This window comes from Saprolegnia parasitica (assembly GCF_000151545.1).
Source record: "Saprolegnia parasitica CBS 223.65 unplaced genomic scaffold supercont2.89, whole genome shotgun sequence".
Classification (NCBI taxonomy): Eukaryota; Oomycota; class Saprolegniomycetes; order Saprolegniales; family Saprolegniaceae; genus Saprolegnia; species Saprolegnia parasitica.
In genome coordinates, this window is record NW_012156483.1 from 116,513 (window position 1) to 134,890 (window position 18,378).

Genomic DNA, 18,378 nt, shown 5'->3' on the forward strand with positions numbered 1-18,378 from the left:
TGAGCGAGATCATGCCCATGCAGATGGGCGCGAGCTTCCCGGCCTTCAACGAGACGATGCCGGACGAGTACATGACGCTGGACATGATGTCGTTGCCGCAGATCGCCGTCGAGGGCCACTCGCCGAGGAGGTGCTTGGGCTTCTCGAGGTCGTCGCGGATCGCAGCGAGCTCGTCGGCCGGCGGCGTGATGTTCTCATGCTTCCCGAGCTCGTCTTGGTAGATGAAGGACGGGCCGGTTGCCATGCTCTCGGCGACCGTGATCTGGAAGACGCGCTTCCGCGTCGTCGTCGGCGGCGCGGCCGCGGGGCTCGCCAGCGCTGCGTACTCGGTGCTGTCCATGGTCGCGCTTGAGAAGGAGCTGGCAAATGGGCAAGTGAGGTAAGTGAGGTCGTATCTACCTCGGCAAGTGCAACTCGACGCCCTCGACAAGTGCAGCACTCGGTTCTACTATCAAGATCGCGCGCGCAATATTTTGACCTTGTATACGGAGTTTGTATGAGGAGCTACCCCGCCTGGTCTCGTTTCATCATAAAATACGTATGACATACAAAAACGTATATTATTGCAAGGTTTGTGTATATTAATATAAAGTCCGGCATATATTTTATTTTGGCCACGCGCGGGAGCGCAGGAGGTCCTGCGACGACGAAGCACCTCGAACGTTCGATCGTGCTCGACGCCGATTCAAATATATTGCATTCTGTAGCAAATCCAATATTATGTCTATTGCATTCGCTCTGAAGGGTGGGATACAGGACCTCTTTTGGCTGCGAGGGCCTCAAGTACACGATGCGGAGCCCTGAAGACGCGCCATGGAATCCGCCACGAAGGAGAATGCGTGCCAAGGATTCCAGCCAATTCAAAAGCGTTGATGTAGCAGGAGGCTTTTGGATTGGACGCTGGAGAAAACGCCCACCACTCAGAAGTGACACGACGATTACATGCATGAGGTGATGCAGTCAACGGCGATGCCGACGCTCGAATATTCGCATCTCGAGTCAGGCGCCACATCGCACCGCCACATCTCTTGGCAGTCATACGGCGCGGGGAGCAGTTCGCTGCAACTGAATTCCGCGGACGCAAAGCTCCTCGGCCGTCCGTTGCGGGCCTCCAATTAGTGGAGGGGTGTGTAACCGGACCTGACCGAGACGAAATATTGAAGCGACCTGCCATTTACGAAAGCCAGATGCCCTATCGCGTCTTTCAGTGGAGGACTTCCATCCATACATCCTCCTCGTACACAGCACGGGATGTCTGCTGAATACGACGCGCACATCGGTGCAGTGGTGATGGGCTTGAGCTGCCACCGCTTTTGCCAAGTACATGTATGGGTCTGGAACGGAGCAAGGTGGGTGGTGTGTCGCCGTCAGGATGGCACATCCATGAACGCACGTGCGCTTGCCACGTCATGACGATTTCATGCGATGGATTTCGGTCACGGATAGGTGGCTCTATCCTGCCGACAGTATCTGCATGTCGTACAGGACCAAAGTACAACACACACCAGAAAAAATGTCTATCGTCCATCTACTGGGTCGACAACCATGAGGTCCAAAAGCTCATTGCGGGAGTGTTGTGGTGAAAGAAGACATTGGCCCTTTCGTGGCGCCAACGCCCACAACGAATATGATCAACGAAAATATCAAAGTGTCAACACAGCGCATTGTGTGGCTACGTGACCAAGGATGCCATGAAATCGTTTTGTATTGACGGTTTGCTGCCGTAAATCCTGCAATTCCGTACAAACTTCAAACGAATGTCTCTTCCGTGCCGTTCCAAAAGACCATTTGGATAGCAAGAGTCAACCATGCACGTGTGGTCTGCCTGGTATCTACCTCTCGCGTGGTCACGACGCGCATTGACGAGACGTAATGTTACGATCCATCGATATCTTGGGGCACACGAAACTTTCTTATAGGTTACAAGACGTATTGGGCAAAGTTCTTAGCCCGTAATGATACGCACACCGCAGCACGAGACGCTCTTGGCGTCCATCGTCGTCGGCTGCTTGATGAACATCATGTTGGTCGGCATCTTGTACTCGTTGGCGAGCCACGTGACGGTCGCCGCGTCAAAGTTGCCGCAAATCGACACGAAATCCGTGCGGAGCTTGGGGTAAATCCGATCGAAGAGCGCAATCATCTCTTTCAGCGACTCGATGTTGGCCATCGCGTCATCCGTCGCCTCGGGGTAGACGTGGACAAACCGGAGCGTCTCGGTCATCTCGTTGCTGCGGACATACAAGATGACCTTGTTGAGCACGGTGAGGTCGGCGCTCTTGATGAAGAAGACGAATGGCTGCTCCTTGATTGACTTGATGGTCTTGACGAGCATCGACACGCGCTTGTTTTCGCGTTCAAAGAACCGAATGTTGTCTTCCTTGACGACCACATCGGCTTCGAGCGCAACGTCGGCCGGAATGTCCTTCTTCGCGCGGGACGGGCACACCATGTTGATAAGGAAGATGACGCAGCGAAGCACGGTCACGCGTGCCAGCATCGAGTAGACGAGAAAACCGACGCCAAGGGCGTAGTACGCAAAGTACATGAGCACGGTCGGGTCGCCGAGGAGGATGCCAAAGTACCCGATCGCAATTATGGTCGCACCGAGGATACAGGTCCACCACGGCGCTTGGACGTCACGCGGAATGTCTTGGCGCTTGATCTTGAGCATCATGCAGCCCATCGCAAAGAGAAACATCATGGACAAGAACGAGTACGTGTAGACACCCGAGAGCACGACGTTGTTGCCGTCCGAGATGATGACGAGCGACGCCGTGAGGAGGAAGAAACCGAGAATGATCCAGTGGTTCGTGCCGCGCCACTTGTTTTCGGCCGCAAAGAACGCCGGCATGACACGGTCTGACGCAAGACGATGGACGAGACCCGTCATACCGACATACGAGGTCAAGACGGCACCGGACAAGACAACAAACGCGTTGATCGAGACGAGCCACTGCAGCCACGAGCCGCCGGCCAGAAACCCCATCACGGACAAGACCGTGTCCTTCTAAGCAATTAGACCTTCTTCGCCGTAGACCGGCAGCATACCGAGGCCCATCCACGCCAGGAAAAAGTTGTAGAAGGACGAGAACGCCCACATGTTGCGCATCGTCTTGCGAAAGACACCGGGCGCCTGGTCTTCGACGTAGTTGGACGACGTTTCGTAGCCGGTGACACCGAGCATCGACGCCGAGAAGCCAAAGAAGAGCGCCGTGAACCAACTGCCTTCGATCTGCGAACCGACGAAGTCGACGTCTGGGAACGGCGTGTGCATGTTGGCCTTGAAAACCTCGGGGTTTTGAATCTAAAAACACCCAAAAGATATGAGATTGCACTTTCTACCAAGATCGTCTTACCACGTGGATGAGGCATGCGACGCCAAGGATCGAAAGCGTCGTGACGTGAAAGATGAAGATACAAAGCGCGACGATCGATGACTCGGTGATACCGAGCAGCGTGAGGCAGGCAAACGCACCGAGAACACCGACCGTCGTTGGCACCACCGGGACGTCGGGCACGACCGACTGGAGGTAGTAGCAGGCCGACGTTCCCGACACGACCGCCGTCGCCATATACGCCATGATACTCAGCACGGCCGCGAACGACGCGACGCGCTTGGAGGTCGTGTTCAAAAGGCAGTTGTACGAGCCGCCGTTGAGCGGAATCGCCGTGACCACTTCTTCGTAAATGAAGCGAAACATGTAGAGGACAAACGAAACAAAGATCATCGCAATCGGTGCAAGTCGCCCGGCCTTGAGCGTGACGAGACCGGCCGAGTAGAGCACACTCGAGAGAATGTCGTTGCCGGCAATCGACGTGGCAGGCCACTGGCTCAATAGATGCCGGGGCTTGTTGAGCTTCTCGCGGATGCCTTCGAGCTCGGCGTCGCTCGGGTGGAGGTTCTCGTGCTTGCCGAGCTCGCTCGGGTAGATGAACGACGGGCCGGCCGTCGCGTCTTCCTTGAGCGTGATCTGGAACGTGCGCTTGCGCATTGGCTTGGCCGGGCTATCGCAGTGCTGGGTGTACACGGCTTGGGGCGTCGCCATGCTGGTGGTGGTGTTGACAACCGAGCAAATTGAAAAGTGAAGTCGAGTGCGGTTGTATCCGCGGAAGTAAATGGTGACGCGACCACTCTGTAGACACGAACGGCCGTAGCACTTGTGACCGAATTCAGAGACGCCAGCGATGTGCTCGCTGGCCGTCGTCATGCGTATCTTGTGCCTATCCATGAGCCTTCAAAAAGACACGGGTCGGATCGCACCGATGTGGCGCACCGATGTGGAGCGATCCAACTCTTCGCACTCGAGATGGATGTACCACCCACGAAATGCTGCACGTGCACCCACCCACCCCGCGAGTGTATGTAGCGCGTCAAGGCAACGAAGCCTGTTTGCACATCGGCCAGCGACGCAATGAGCCGAGCACACACGACGACGGCTCTGAACCGCTCGTTGGAGGTCCGACGTACGAGCTTGCGCCGGCCATATCATGGAAGAATGCCCCTGGTCCACGCCGCGTGATGTGTTGTCCCACTTTAGCAGTGGACACGGCACCATCTGGTCCAGCATTGATCAATCGTGCTTCGGAGGTGATCCTTTCTGGTGGCATAGCAAGTGCAACCATCCACAAAGTCAGTGTTTTGTCGGCAGCGCAAGAAAATTGAGACGAGCAGCGCACATAGAGGGAAGCTGTCGTCACCGAGCCATCAACGTCGATGTGGTCAAGGGTGTAGCTCGTTGAGGTAAGAATACATATGTAGCACCATCGATGTGGCGCCAATGCCACATGTAATGGCCTCAACCTTCTCGTCTGTAGACCAGCTGTTTCTGGGCTTTTGACCTTTCCGCTTGAAGTGGTCTGTCCCATGTGGCAGTGGCGCCAGGAGCCACATCTCGCTTCGAAAGAAAGGTTGGGTACCGATCGCCTCTCCATCACGGCCAGCATTGACATGACCGTCATTGTGGTCAGCGGCCTACCCACCCACGGTGTATGACTTGTGCTGTACAAACAATACGCTGACCACTTCAAAAAGATTGAAAAAGGACCAAACTCGTTGCTCGGGACTGAAGTGCTGAACGACGACGCACATACGTGAGCTTGCGCTTTTCTTCTTCTCAAGCAGCGGCACTGACAGCAGCAATACCGAGCAGGACATCGTAGACCATATCTTATTGACGTTATGAGCATGGCATACCAGGTTAACAGTGCAAGCGCCTTGATAAAAAGTGCAACTCCCCATCGCATTCGGATTCGTTGAGGAGGTTTATTACACGGCTGCATCTTGGAGCTCCTCGGATGCGTTGGTACCGCCCATCTCCTACGTGTCCTCTCTGCCGTAGTACTACGCTCTACCCACTGCATGTGTTTGACATGCACTGTCGTTCGACAAAGTCGCTCGGTGAAGATGCGCACAACGTGTGGCACAGGCTGGTGCAAGAACTGCCGACAGACACTCAGTGTAGTATTTTATTACCGTGACCTGAGTCAGGAGTAAGAACACGTCCCAGCGCGTACGATCGGCTAGTTGCAGTGGGCTAGTTGCAGTGGGCTAGTTGCAGTGGGCTTGGCTGCATTGGGCGTCGCTTGGCCGAGACCGAAATCTACCTCGCTCTCGCGTATCTTGTCCGCCGTCGTAGTATGGAGATGCAGTGGATCCCCGAAGAGGCGCACCCCAAGCCCATTTTGCAACTTCTGCTCGTGCCCGAGAAGCTGTTGACATTGCGCTTCCAAGTGGTGACGTCGGCCACATCGATGGCGTTGGCTTTGTCGTTTAAGTCTAGACCGCCGACTGTACCCACACTGTACTCGTATCGTTAGCCCAGAGTACACAAGTCAGTCGAGTGCTCCACATAACGTTACTAGTAAGACGACGTCGCATCAGAGCGAATTACGTTTCAAGTCGTGTCTACTTGGTCTTAACCCGTAATGACGCGGACGCCGAGCGACGAGACCTTGTGGACTGCAATGTTGCTCGGTTGCTTGATAAACATAAAGTTGGTCGGGATTTTGTACTCGTCCGCAATCCAGAGAATCGTCGCCGGATCAAAATGCCCGTGCACCGAGACAAAGTCCAAGTGGAGTTTGGGGTACACACCGTCAAACAGCGTGATGATATCCCGGAGCTCGGCGATGTGGGCGCGCGTCGCCGCATCGTCGGTCGCATACACGTGGAAGAACCGCATGTAGTGCGTGATCTCGTTGCTCCGGACGTACAAAATGGCCTTGTTGATGAGGACGAGGTTGTTCTCCTTGACAAAAAACACCATGGGCCGCGAGTTGATGCGCTTGATGGTCCGCGTAAGCAGCGCGACGCGGTGCGTATCGTGCTCGTAAAACTTGTGCTTGGTCGTCACTTGACTGCTGCGATCGTCGTCCGTGTCGTGGTGCTGGACGCGGGGAAGGACATTGGCTTCGACGTCCGCGATCGGATCCGTCTCCACCGGCGCCTCCTTGCCGCACACCATGTGCACGAGAAAGATGAGGCACCGAAGCACCATCATGCGCTCGAGCATCGAGAAGACGACGGCCGCAATGATCATAAAGTAGAGAAAGAACACCAGCAAGACTTTCGGGTCTCCGAGGAGCGACCCAAAGTAGCCGAGCACGACCAGCGTACAACCAAGGATGCACGTCCACCACGGCGCGTGGACGGCGCGCGGAATGTCTTGGCGCTTGAGCTTGAGCATGATGCAGCCAAAGCCAAAGAGAAACATCATCGAGAGAAACGCAAATGTAAAGACGTTGCCGAGCATGGTCGCGTCGGCGTCGAGCGCCAGGATGAGACTCGACCCAATGACAAAAAAAGACATCGAAATGTTGTGCGGCGTGTGGCGCCACTTGTTTTCGTAGCTGAGAAACTCGGGCATGACGCGGTCGTTGCTCAAGCGGCGAATGAGCCCTACGAAAAAAAAAGCGTCAAAATGTATCAATGTATCAAGTATTGGACGAAAAGGGAGACAGAAATACAGACCTGTGATGCCCACGTAGCCCGTGAGAACGCCAGCCGAGAGCACAATGAACGCATCAATTGCGACCCAGAGCTGGAGCCAGTGGCCGCCAGCCGCGAGACCCATTTGCGCCAGCACGACGCTCGGGTTGGCCATCATGACGTCGATCGGAAGCACGCCAAGACTCAAAATGGCGAGCGAGATATTGTAGACCGACGCGAGTGCCCACATGTTCTAGAGCAATATATTGTCATACGAGTCTACAAGAGGACAGCAGATAGAAAGTGTGTACCCGCATCGTCTTGCGAAACACGCCGGGCTTTTGCTCTTCGACAAAGTTGGCCGAGGTTTCAAACCCCGTCACGCCGAGCATCGACGCCGAAAAGCCGAAGAAGAGCGCGGTCATGAAATTGCCAGAGACAATACTCCCGACAAAGTCGACGTCGGGGAATGGTCGACGGTAGTTGGCTTGGATCACGTCTGGGTGGTGGATCTAGGTCGATTTATGCATCATTCCCAGCACTTTTCATGGAAGGGACTACCATAAAGATGAGGCTGGCGACGGCAACCACCGTCAGCGTCAGCGCATGGAGGCTGAAAATTACAAGCGCCACGATCGACGACTCGGAGATGCCAATGATGTTCAAAAGGCCAAAAAGACCGAGGAGCGCAATGGACGTGCCGAGCACGGGCAGACCGGGCACCTAATGCATGTCATCAAATGAGACGCGTACTACACATAGGAAGATGCAGTACCTGCGTCTGGAGGTAGTAGCACGCCGATGTGGCCGAGACGACGGCCGTCGCGAGGTACGCGAGGATGCTCAGACAGGCCGCGACGGCCGCGACGCGCTTGGAGGTCGCGTTCAAGAGGCAGTTGTACGACCCGCCGTTCATCGGAATCGCGGTCACGACTTCTTCGTAAATGAACCGAAAGAGGTACAGGACGAGCGAGACCATGGCCATGCAGATGGGCGAGAGGCAGCCGGCCTTGCTGGCGACGATGCCGGCCGAGTAGAGGACCGAGCCCAAGAGGTCGTTACCCGAGATGGCAGTCGCCGGCCACTCGCTCAGAAGGTGCTTGGGCTTGTTGAGCTTGTCGCGGATCGCGTTGAGGTCGTCGGCCGGCGCGGTCACGTCCTCGTAGCCGCAGTCCTTGGTCGGGTACAGGAAGCTCGGCCCGACCTCGTTCGTGTTGACGACAGGAATCGTCAGGTACCGCTTCGTGAGTCCATTGCGTGGCGACGTGATCCCCATGTAGCCGGCCATGCTCTTGCAAAATGGAATATCCTGTATTGGCCGGATGTGGATTCGCCTATAAAGTACAGCACCAATCAACGTGTCCCTCGAGTCGCGACGCCCTGTCGCATCGAATTTTCCATTATGACGCTACGCACCAGGCTGCACGGCGCGGACCGACTGCAGCTGCGCCATGCGCCATACTGTGCATCACGTCCCTAGACAAGCTGCGATTGCAACCACGCATGCATGCTCGCGATCGATCCGTGGAGGGGCAAAAGAAGACATTGGGTGCCATGGTCGCAAATCTTGCATATCTGTAGTTGCGTACGAGTTGCAGTAGTAGGCTTGTACTGTGTGTGATCGATAGATCTTGGCCTTGCTGACGTTATACCAAGCGGAATGAGCAGATCGTGACCGCTACGATGGTTTAGGCGTTCGAGTCTACCGGTGGGACGGCCAGCGCTGCATGGTGGCGGCGGCGAATGGACACGCGAGACTATGTCCATGTGGCTTCAACGTCTTGACAATCTACGGCTTCGACTACCGAGTGGTGGCAAGCTTCTCGCGTAGGCGAAGCTGGGACGAAGCGCGGGCGTGTCAAGGATGATGGGTACACCACTGTCGCACTCGCTTTCGCTCAGTCCTTGGCGCGTCGCCCATTAAGAAGCTGGAAACCCAGACCCTATTAATATGGATGGCCACGCACTAAAGGTGTGTGTGGCTGTCGTCGTCGTGCGACAACATGGTGCCTCATGCTGCCCCTCGTATGCATCATACAAAGTTGTCATGGTACTGAACAAGGTAATTCCTTTTCAGTATCCGGATAAACAATAAACCCTGTCGATGCGACGAAGCACCGAACGCAGCCGACTGACGCAATATGGCTCGCTGCCCCGCTCCAGAGACGGAATGCACTTGTAGCGTCGACGTATTCAATGAATCGTCGGAGGTGTCACCAAAGATTCGCCGCCGCAACAATGAGGAAGCGCCGCCATCTGCTTCAGAAAGAGCATCCCACAACATGATATGATAGGCTTGCAGCTGCGATGGACGTCGTCCATGTCGAATCGCTTTACTGTTTGCTCAAGCAGTCGACAATAGCAACTATGAAGCAGTGCACAACACTTGGTGACGTAGCCTTGGTGGTTTGCCGAGCAATAGTGGTGCAAACGTGCGGTTACCTTGTATGCACCACCAGCCAGCCGCACGGTCTGCACTGGAACGACGTCGTTCAGAGGTAAGTAAAGTACATGTAGTTTATCGTCGATACCTAACTATAGAGGCATCCCTTCTCGAAATTCACGCGCTTTCTAGGCAAATTGGCTACCAAAACGGCGAGTAGTCCGCCAGTGACAGACGCCACGGAGTCGACGAGGTCAGGCCTCGGCACCCGAACAGCGATTGGCGGACTCCCCGCCTTTGAGTCTGGGAGGGTGAAAAACATGCGAACGACTCAAGGTTCAAGGCACCAACGTTCAGAGTGCTTCGAGTCGTGAACGAATGTCCTTGCTCGCGACGACATAGTACCGCAAATGTATGTAATATACGTCGTCGTGTCGGACGACAGTATCGACGACGCCAGCACGAGCCGCGTCGTGTCTGCCTTTTGTGCACCTTCGTTCTACGACATAGACGCGAAAGGCAAGTGCTCCACACTGGATCCGCCCGAGTGGCTCGTCTCGCTATCCTCTAGCGACTTGGACTTTAAGGCACCGTCAGTTGCTACAAAGTTCGATACCCGGTGGTGCTCCTTTTCTGTTGCGGTCATTCCATGGCAACCAACGAGGTCTTGAAAACTCCTTTGGCCAAGCTGCAACGTGCTGGCCAACAACCAAAAGTGTAAAAAACACCGAGTTGGAGTAAAGGGCCGAAAGCACTTGTGACCTTTTTTATTGACACGACGACAGCACGCTGCTAGCTCGAAGCGATGATAAATACTAAGCTCGACTCGATCGATGCTCTCGTCAGTTGAGCAGGAACGCGATGCTGAGCGGGTTGCAAGGGAGCGATGCGAGCGTCTTGGTCGCTTCTTCCGCCGCGCGCTTGCGCGCCTTGATGCGGAGGTACTTTTCACGCTGCCGCTGCCGCTCTTTCTCGCGGTTTTCAATGTAGTGCAACCGGAGCTTGGCCAAGACCGAGTCGCGGTTGTCTTCATAGTACTTTTTCGAGCGCACCCGGTTCGTCTCGAGCTGCACCTTGGTGAGCACCCGTTCTTTTGCGCGCTGGACGACATTTTATAAACTGAAGAAGCCAACGCGTTCCGCGTTGATCGAGGCGCCACATCAATACAAGGTGATACGCTTGCCAAACCATCTGGTTGCCCTTCCGCTCGTGTAATCGCACCAGATCAAGTCCACACAGTGACGCTGGATGGGTGCGCATCCTCCACGCTCTTGCCGTTGCATTCGGTTTCTATTGCATCGCAATGCGTCGTGTCCTGTAGCGTGTCCATCATCACGATGTCAGAATGTTGTCGACACTATTCTTGATCCAGATAGGCGAACGAGAAATCGATATTTCTAGTTTGCATGAATCTGGCTGGTATGCCAGAAGGCAGAGGTGGATGACGAGTAGCCGTGCGGAGCTCGAAGATCAAGCGCGATGCCACCCATGTGTACTGGCTGGCGAAAGGATGTGCGGCTCAGAGATGTGGCCGCGACGTTCCGTGGTCCAAATGGCCTTTCTAAAATACCCATCGGTCGGCCACATCACATTGGCGTCGTCGGGTCGGAGCATCACCACCTGCACGCCCCAGGATCGCCATTCGTTTCGGTGGATGTGCACTTATCCTTCTGGAAGACAGGGCGATTGACTTGAGCCAAAGTACTAAATTGAGACCTAGTTTCTGGCTGAATCTTTTGATTTAGAAATGCAGCGTGTCGACTAGACGGGGCACTTCAAGGACGTTGGCAATAAAGAGCGACGGGTCCAAGCGACACGCGCCTCGGTGCATTCGAGGTCACAACGACAACGACGTTGGGTTGTGCAGTACTACGAGAGATAGTACATGTCGTGCTCAGCTCCCAGTGCCCTTGTGACGTGCACTGGTATCACGATGGCGGTCTTTCCCCAGACATTGGAGGCGGGTGGACTGATGCGGCACATCCCCACCATGGCGTGCCGAGTATCGCCAATGCTCCTTGCCAGAATTTCGATGAAATCACTCAGCAACGAAATGGAACCACACGTAAAAGCCGACCATATTGCGTCGTTGGAGCTGCGGCTTGAACCCTGGACAACCTCCCCCCACATGGGTTTTTCCGTGGGGTAGCGTTCTAGGACCCAAGCGCTTGATATGATCATTGCCACAAACGAACAACTGAGCTTTATGCTGAACGCTGCCTATCCTGCACTGAACGCCCACCAAGAAGTGATACTGTATATGCTCGTAGTATGCCAAACCGACCGAGTCACCTCGAAAGGGTATCTGCAAAAGATATCTGCACAATTAAACAAATGCGTGCACATGGAGTCGACCACGTGGAATCTAACGAAACAAAAAGCATGCAATCGTTAAATTTGGTATTCCACAGCGTGAAACGGTCGTGTCCTTTGGTTCGCATGAGCACACGGCTGGGGCTTCGGGAGCGACTCGAGCTCTCTCGCCTCAAGCTCGAAGCCTCATCACCAGCCGCCACGAGTGGTGCGGCCTTGCGAGTGTGTCAATCCATTGTTTCCTTATGCACATGTTCTAGCGGTCGCCCCCGAAGAAGACACACCGGGCGACGACGACAGCATCGATGGCGAACCGTCCGAGGACGCTCTGGACGACGACGACGGTGACGGTGACGATGATACCATCAACCAAGGCGAGGAAGAGGACGACGACGACGAAGAGCCATTGCAGCAGCCGACCGGGGGGCGCCCCCGCACACTCAAGCTCCAGCACAGTCGTTTCCCCAATCGCACCCCCACTATTTGTTTTGACTACCCGCTGGATTTACACGTCGAGCGAACGTATCCAGCGGGTGTCAACACGAGCGACGCCCCGGCCGAGGCAAACATTGTCTTTTTCAAGTGCTACTGGGAGCGCAACTGCGTCAAGAACGCATTTGTGCGTGCGGGCTTTCGCCGGCTTCTCAAAGGAAAGAAGTGGACGGGGGCGTGGATCAAGCACTTGCCTCGGACCGCGTTCAAGGCGCTGCAAGCCCACCAGAAAATCAACCACTTTCCCGATCCGTGGGTCATTGGCCGGAAAGATCGGCTCATGAAGACCATTAGCGCCATGAAGCGGACGTTTCCGGCGGCGTACAGCTTTGTGCCCGAAGGGTTCTTGCTGCCCGGACAGCTCGATGCGTTCATGCGCTGTCTGGACCGTGAGACCGGACCGTCCATGTGGATCTTTAAACCGCCGGCGTCGGCGTGCGGTCGTGGCATCAAGGTCGTTCACTCGTCCCAGGTACCGCACGCCATGGAAGATGTGTAGTGATTTCTTTCAAATGCTGAAACTGGTAGCTCGAAAAGCAGCTCAAGAAAAAACGCAAGTGGGTTGTCCAGCGGTACCTCTCGTCGCCGTATTTGATCCACGGCTACAAGTTTGACTTGCGCATCTACGTCGTCGTCACGTGCTTTGACCCGCTTCGCATCTACCTCTTTGAGGAAGGCCTCGCGCGCTTTTGCACGGTGCCCTACGACACGGAGGCGGCCCACCTCAAGAACCGGCTCATGCACTTGACCAACTTTAGCATCAACAAGAACAACGAGCGCTTTAAAGCATCGAGTGGCCCGACGTCGACCGACGGCAGCAAGTGGAGCCTCACGGCGCTGCTTGCGCACCTTGAAGTCGGTACCCTTGCCCCACCCTACCTCTCAATATGTGTGGTAGAGCGACGGCAAGGACGTTGCAACGTTGCAAGGCAAGCTCCATGCGATCATTTGCAAGACCATCATTGCCGCCGAAGCGCACATTGCACCCTTGACGCAGACGTACGTCAAGCACCGCCACGCGTGCTACGAGCTCTTTGGCTTTGACTTGATGCTCGACGCGACGCTGGAGCCGTGGCTCATTGAAGTGAACGTGTCGCCGTCCCTTATGGGGTCGTCGCCGCTCGATAAGCGCATCAAGGGCCTCCTCATGAGCGATATTTTTCATCTCGTGGGCCACGAAGCGCCACATGCAGCGATGGGGCGCGAAAAGAAGAAACCACCGAGCACGTCGTCGCGCAAGCTGTTTGATATCGTGCACGACCCCAAGATCACGCAACTCGACGCGAGCCACATTGCCCTTTTCTGCGACGACGACTGGGACATTGTCCATAGTATGGAAGACGAGATGGACCGTCTCGGGCACTTTCGCCGCCTGTACCCGACCGAAACGAGCGAAGACCCTTACGCTGCGTTCTTTGCGTGTGCACGGTATGCGAATCGGCTCTGCTTCAAGTGGCTCCAGACGCGACGCCGCCACGTCCTTGCCAAGAAAGCGAGTCGCGCGCCGCCAATGAAGGCGTCGTCCAAGTCGCTCCTTTTGAAGTAATGCACATCGTAACACGTTGCTGGACAAAAATAGCATTTTGATGGAAAGTGTGGTCGACAACTTGTAGACCACAAATACACTTGTAGACGATAAGTGTACGTGCAATCCTTCCAGTAGCATGGTTTGTTTTTGTCGTAGCGCTGACGTGGATTGGATGGTGTTCGAATCCATTGTTAGAATCCATCCTAGTCACAAGGTTTGCATCGGGATGCTACAACCCTTGTTCTGGACCAAGCGTTGGATGGGATACAGACCCGCCGACAACATGGGGCGCCATCACTCGACGCCAGACACAAATGTACTAAAACTACCAATCTTGTGGATCTAGTGCTTGACAACCAGCAGCGGTGCGCGGGACTCGTGGGTTGTTGTCTCATGAAGGGCGTCCGAGTAGCCATACCCGAGTGCGCGGAGGCTGTGCATGACGGCGGTCTCACTCACGAGCCACGAGAGGATGATGGCGGCAGCGCAGGCCAGTGCTGTGATCGGGTCGACGCCGCCGTCAGTAGCGACGGCCTGTAAAATATAGGCCACGACCGGCGGACAGATGGGCGATAGCGCGCAGACGCCCCACCACACGTACTTGATGCGCTGGACAAGCAACGGATCGGTCGGTGCCGGCTGGCGCCCGCCATAGTGCAAGAGCCGCACCAAAAGCATGATGCAAAGCGCCAGCGAAATCGACCCGAACAAGACCCAGATCGACGTTGGCGCGAGCTCTTGGTTATGGCGCACCGCCTCCGAGACGAGCTTGGTGCCAACACCGATCGCCAGCAGCGTCGGCAAGAGCAGGTAGTGCAGCATCGAGTAGGTGAACCCGGTCGTAATCGACCGCCGCATCGCATGCATCTCGCGTTGCGGCTTGGCCGCAAAGTAAAGATGGCGAGAGAAAAGATGATGAGGAGCGAGAGCGCCATGGCGACGTAGTAGGCTGATGGGAGGTCCGTGCCGCGGCTGTTGATGACCGTGCTCACGACCGACTCGCCGAGTGCCACCATGACGAGACAGCCTTCGCGATCGTCGACGTGGTCGATGTTCATGGCCACGTACATATCAGGTCGCTTGGCAAAGCGCACGAGTGTGACACCTCCTAACGTCTCGAGGAAGAGCGACGCGAGGTACACGCCAATCGTCACCGTCGGGTGGTCGACATACAGCGCAAAGGCGAAGAGCGTCATGGCGAGCAGGCTTATGCTCATGTCAGCGCCTGCCTTTCCACGCACGTTTGGCAGCGACCAAAACACCGAGAGGTTCATGCAGAGGAGCGCGGCGCGGATGCAGACGAGGCCGATCGTGAACCCGCGGCCGGGCTCGCTCGCGAGCACCATACCGCCAAGCCCGACGAGCAGCACATACAGAAAGCCATAATGCAAGAGCGACGACTCGGAGAAGCGCGCGTTGAAGTGCGTGTAGAGATGCCACGACGAGGCGTACATGAGACAGAGCAGCACGAACGCCGCCGCGCCACGGAGACTTAGGTCGTCCTTGAGGCCCTCAGCCACGTTGGAGCAGGCGGCGACCATGATGAGGTCAAGGAAGAGCTCGAACCACTGCGCCGACTTTTCCTCGTACTCGCCTGTCCAGTCGGCCGAGAGCGCAGCGTCGCCGTAGAAGGTCCGCAGCATGATGCATGCAAGTGCAAACTGGGGGATTGGGATAAGATCTGACGCCACGGGATTTCATTGGACGAAAAGAGAGAAAGAAAATGATTGGAGGATTTAGAATATACGCATTGTATTTTATCCAATGAAATGGCATCTCGTGGCAACATCGGTGGGGCTGGGATCGAAGCACGGTCGAGCGTCCCTAGAGGCGACAAGGAGTGCCGTCGAAGTTTGCAGACATGTTAGAGAGATTATAAAGGCCAGCGGTCGCTTCGTCGCTGGTTTCTGAGGGCCCAGCACTCCCCCTTGTGACGGCCAGCTCGAACACTCACACTTCAATCCACCTTCATTCCACAAAACAATATCCACACGTGCTCTATTTTCCGATTTGGCCCAAACCTCGTCCAGCACACAGTCGCTGGCAACTTTCTCGTAGGGCTCGAGTACATGTATAAACTTTTACTAGAACTCGCATATCCATCAAACAGGAACTGTATGGTGGCTGGCGAGTCTTCGAGTCGACATGACTGTCAACATTTATCAGCTCCCATCGTCCGTTTGCCGTGTCGAGCAAGCAGCAACAAAAACTGGAGATCACCGTTAAGAGTGTATTTGTTTGGCGGGTCATCTCTGAGAAAACACGAAACGCGCCACCAAGGCGTAGCATCATCATCATCCTCGTCATTCACCATTCATCCTTGACATGACCAGCGCTGACGATGCGGCGCTTCTGGCGCTTTTGACAGACGACTGTGTCTTGACGCTGCACAGCGACGAGAGCGCCTCCATGCACGCGGCCAACGACAGCGACGACGTCCTCGAGGTGGTCGACGACGACAACTTGGACGCCCATGATCTCTCGGCTTTTCTGGCCGAGCTGCCCGCCTTTGGCTTACCACCGCCTGCGCATACAAAGAAACGCCGCGCGCACGACGGGCCCAAGGAAGAGATCGCCTACTTGCTTCAAAAGCAACTCACCCTCGCGACGCAGCTCGTGCGGCTCAAGCAGCGCGCAGCCATGAGCATCGACGATACATCAGACAGCGCCTCGTGGCAGCGGCGCGCAGTACACCAACAGCACGCGGTGCAGCGTGCCCTGCACGAAAACGCACGCCTGCGGGAGCTCCTCGAGAGCCAACTCAAGTTTGTTCAAGCCCTGCAGCGCGTCCTCATCAAGCGGCCGCGGCTCTCGCTTTTTCCTCGACGCGCAGCGCACGATGCGGTCGTAGGTCTCTCGGATCGGGAAGCGTCGTTGGAGGCGCTCTTCCAGGCGCAGTACAACAAACTCGAAACGCACTGGGTGCGTCATGGCCTCTTTGAGTGCACCGACAGTGGTGACGCGATGCGCAAGATCAACATTGAGAGCTTGGCGTTCGGTGGTACAATGCACCTCAACTCGCTCCTTGGGACGCCGTGTTCGCTGCCGTTTATGGCCCTCAGCGACATCCTTTGGGACCTTATGACAAGCGAGTTGGCGCCGTCGTGCCAGGTGCAGGGCTTGTCTTGATTCATCTCAAACGAGCGTGCTTGTAGCTCCTCGAAGAATTTCACCCGCAGCTGCGCTATGTCCGGTATAGTGAGGTGCATCTCGTGGCGCACTCATGTCGTGCATTGTGGGATAGTCATGACATGCGGCTGCACGACGCGAAGCTTCCGACTCTCGAGTCGCGGCTCGCCCACCGGCGCTTCAACGAGCCCAACCGCGTCGTACTGCTGACGCGCTCGATCGTCGACGATGGCTTGTACCCGCACACGCAAGGTCACTTGATCGAGAACCGAGCTACGTGGTACAATAGCTTGCTCGCACTGCTCTCTAGATCTTAAGTGGTATCTCCGCTAGGTCGGTCATCTCGTCGAGAGGCCCCAACGAGTGCTACTTGGCAGTCTACGTGAACGTGGCGCTGCCCATCTTCCCCGCCGATATCGAAGCGATGCAGCCGGCTGCGGGGACGCTCACGGAGCTCCTTCTGCAGCTCACCGCGTCCAACAGCGAGCGCTTTGGTGCCCGTGTCCAAGACGCCATTCGAAATCGGCACCCCGACGCCGCCCTTGCTCCACGGCCATGTCTCTTGTTGCATCGAGACAGTGACACGTCGAGCATGTTGTTGCCGCATCCCGCTGCCAAAAATGTTTAGAAATTTCGGATTTTCTGGCGTCAAAGCGTGGATTATTCTTCTGTCAGTGCGTTTTGTGTCGCCTTGTATGCAAGGATGGCATCGCGGATTCGGGATCCGAATTTTTCGCCATTTTCCTTGGACATTTGCAAGAGGAGCTCGGTGAGCGTGCCCACGGCGGGCTGCGCCGACGCGTCGTCCACGTGCATACTTGGCGTCGTCATCGTGCCGTAGACCGCCAGCATGCTCTCGTCGGTCGACTTGCGGTGCGTGACCGACCTAGCATCAACAACGACACATTGTCCACACGTACAATATTGTTGTGAAACGCCTACCATCCGAAACGGTTCTCGACCAAGTTGCCGCGGGAATGCGGCAGCAACTTGTCGTCAAGGATTGTGCACCACGCGATGATGACGCGGTCGGGTTGGATCCACCGGCGGTAGACCACGCGCGCTTCGAGTGTCGGCATGGTCGGGTCGGGAAGGTCCCCAAAATGTCTACAAAAGAAGGTGGTAAAATTGATACATACCATTTGTGTTCACGTACTTGACGTAAACGAGGTCGGGATGGTAGGCCTCGAGGACCTCACTACGTTTCGAGCGCAGTTTGGTTGTCATGTGCTCCCATGTCAAATTGGCCATCGCAACATAGTCCAAAGGAATGCGCGTACAATGGACGAAATGCAACGTCATGCCCTCTTGGCCTTTCGTCTCGACATGCGAGCGCAACACGGCTTCGTTGGCCTCGACCGCGTCAAACAAGCCATGCCGGATCCACGCCGTCTCGAGCTTCTCGAGCTGGTGCTGCATGAGTGCTTCGAGGCTGGCTTCGCGGTCGACGACGTCGAGGACGCCGTGCTTCCATTGCGCATCGGCCATGGTCGGAAACGTCGAGAGCCGAGGCTTCTTGGCAATGACACGCTGGAGCGCTTCGAGTACCTTGAGCTGATCTTCCAGCATTGCCTTGAGCCGCAGGTTTTCTTGCCGCGACCG

The 18,378-nt window shown here is 55.9% G+C and overlaps 7 protein-coding genes across 7 annotated transcripts; 2 read left to right on the top strand and 5 right to left on the bottom strand.

Annotated features, from left to right (window-relative positions):
• Positions 1-1,945: 1,945 nt before the first annotated feature.
• Positions 1,946-4,049, bottom strand: SPRG_21210 (hypothetical protein; the record flags this gene model as incomplete). The annotated part of the gene is made up of 3 exons (XM_012351952.1): positions 1,946-3,010; positions 3,041-3,307; positions 3,360-4,049. 3 exons carry the CDS (start codon positions 4,047-4,049, stop codon positions 1,946-1,948), a joined length of 2,022 nt encoding a protein of 673 aa, XP_012207342.1.
• Positions 4,050-5,819: 1,770 nt separating this feature from the next.
• SPRG_12848 (hypothetical protein) lies at positions 5,820-8,219 on the bottom strand (the record flags this gene model as incomplete). The annotated part of the gene is made up of 5 exons (XM_012351932.1): positions 5,820-6,901; positions 6,974-7,184; positions 7,243-7,443; positions 7,493-7,654; positions 7,707-8,219. The coding sequence occupies 5 exons, from the start codon at positions 8,217-8,219 to the stop codon at positions 5,919-5,921; spliced, it is 2,070 nt and encodes a 689-aa protein (XP_012207322.1). The 3' UTR covers positions 5,820-5,918.
• Positions 8,220-10,122: 1,903 nt separating this feature from the next.
• Positions 10,123-10,574, bottom strand: SPRG_12849 (hypothetical protein; the record flags this gene model as incomplete). Its single annotated transcript, XM_012351933.1, has 2 exons — positions 10,123-10,414; positions 10,536-10,574. The coding sequence occupies 2 exons, from the start codon at positions 10,572-10,574 to the stop codon at positions 10,157-10,159; spliced, it is 297 nt and encodes a 98-aa protein (XP_012207323.1). The 3' UTR covers positions 10,123-10,156.
• Positions 10,575-11,753: 1,179 nt separating this feature from the next.
• SPRG_12850 (hypothetical protein) lies at positions 11,754-13,665 on the top strand (the record flags this gene model as incomplete). The annotated part of the gene is made up of 4 exons (XM_012351934.1): positions 11,754-11,835; positions 11,888-12,591; positions 12,648-12,974; positions 13,018-13,665. The coding sequence occupies 4 exons, from the start codon at positions 11,754-11,756 to the stop codon at positions 13,663-13,665; spliced, it is 1,761 nt and encodes a 586-aa protein (XP_012207324.1).
• A 286-nt stretch (positions 13,666-13,951) lies between these two features.
• Positions 13,952-15,290, bottom strand: SPRG_12851 (hypothetical protein; the record flags this gene model as incomplete). The annotated part of the gene is made up of 2 exons (XM_012351935.1): positions 13,952-14,526; positions 14,589-15,290. 2 exons carry the CDS (start codon positions 15,288-15,290, stop codon positions 13,990-13,992), a joined length of 1,239 nt encoding a protein of 412 aa, XP_012207325.1. The 3' UTR covers positions 13,952-13,989.
• Positions 15,291-15,972: 682 nt separating this feature from the next.
• On the top strand, positions 15,973-17,404 carry SPRG_12852 (hypothetical protein; the record flags this gene model as incomplete). The annotated part of the gene is made up of 4 exons (XM_012351936.1): positions 15,973-16,758; positions 16,803-16,840; positions 16,892-17,056; positions 17,110-17,404. 4 exons carry the CDS (start codon positions 15,973-15,975, stop codon positions 17,402-17,404), a joined length of 1,284 nt encoding a protein of 427 aa, XP_012207326.1.
• Positions 17,405-17,436: 32 nt separating this feature from the next.
• On the bottom strand, positions 17,437-18,345 carry SPRG_12853 (hypothetical protein; the record flags this gene model as incomplete). Its single annotated transcript, XM_012351937.1, has 3 exons — positions 17,437-17,662; positions 17,719-17,883; positions 17,933-18,345. 3 exons carry the CDS (start codon positions 18,343-18,345, stop codon positions 17,437-17,439), a joined length of 804 nt encoding a protein of 267 aa, XP_012207327.1.
• Positions 18,346-18,378: the final 33 nt, after the last annotated feature.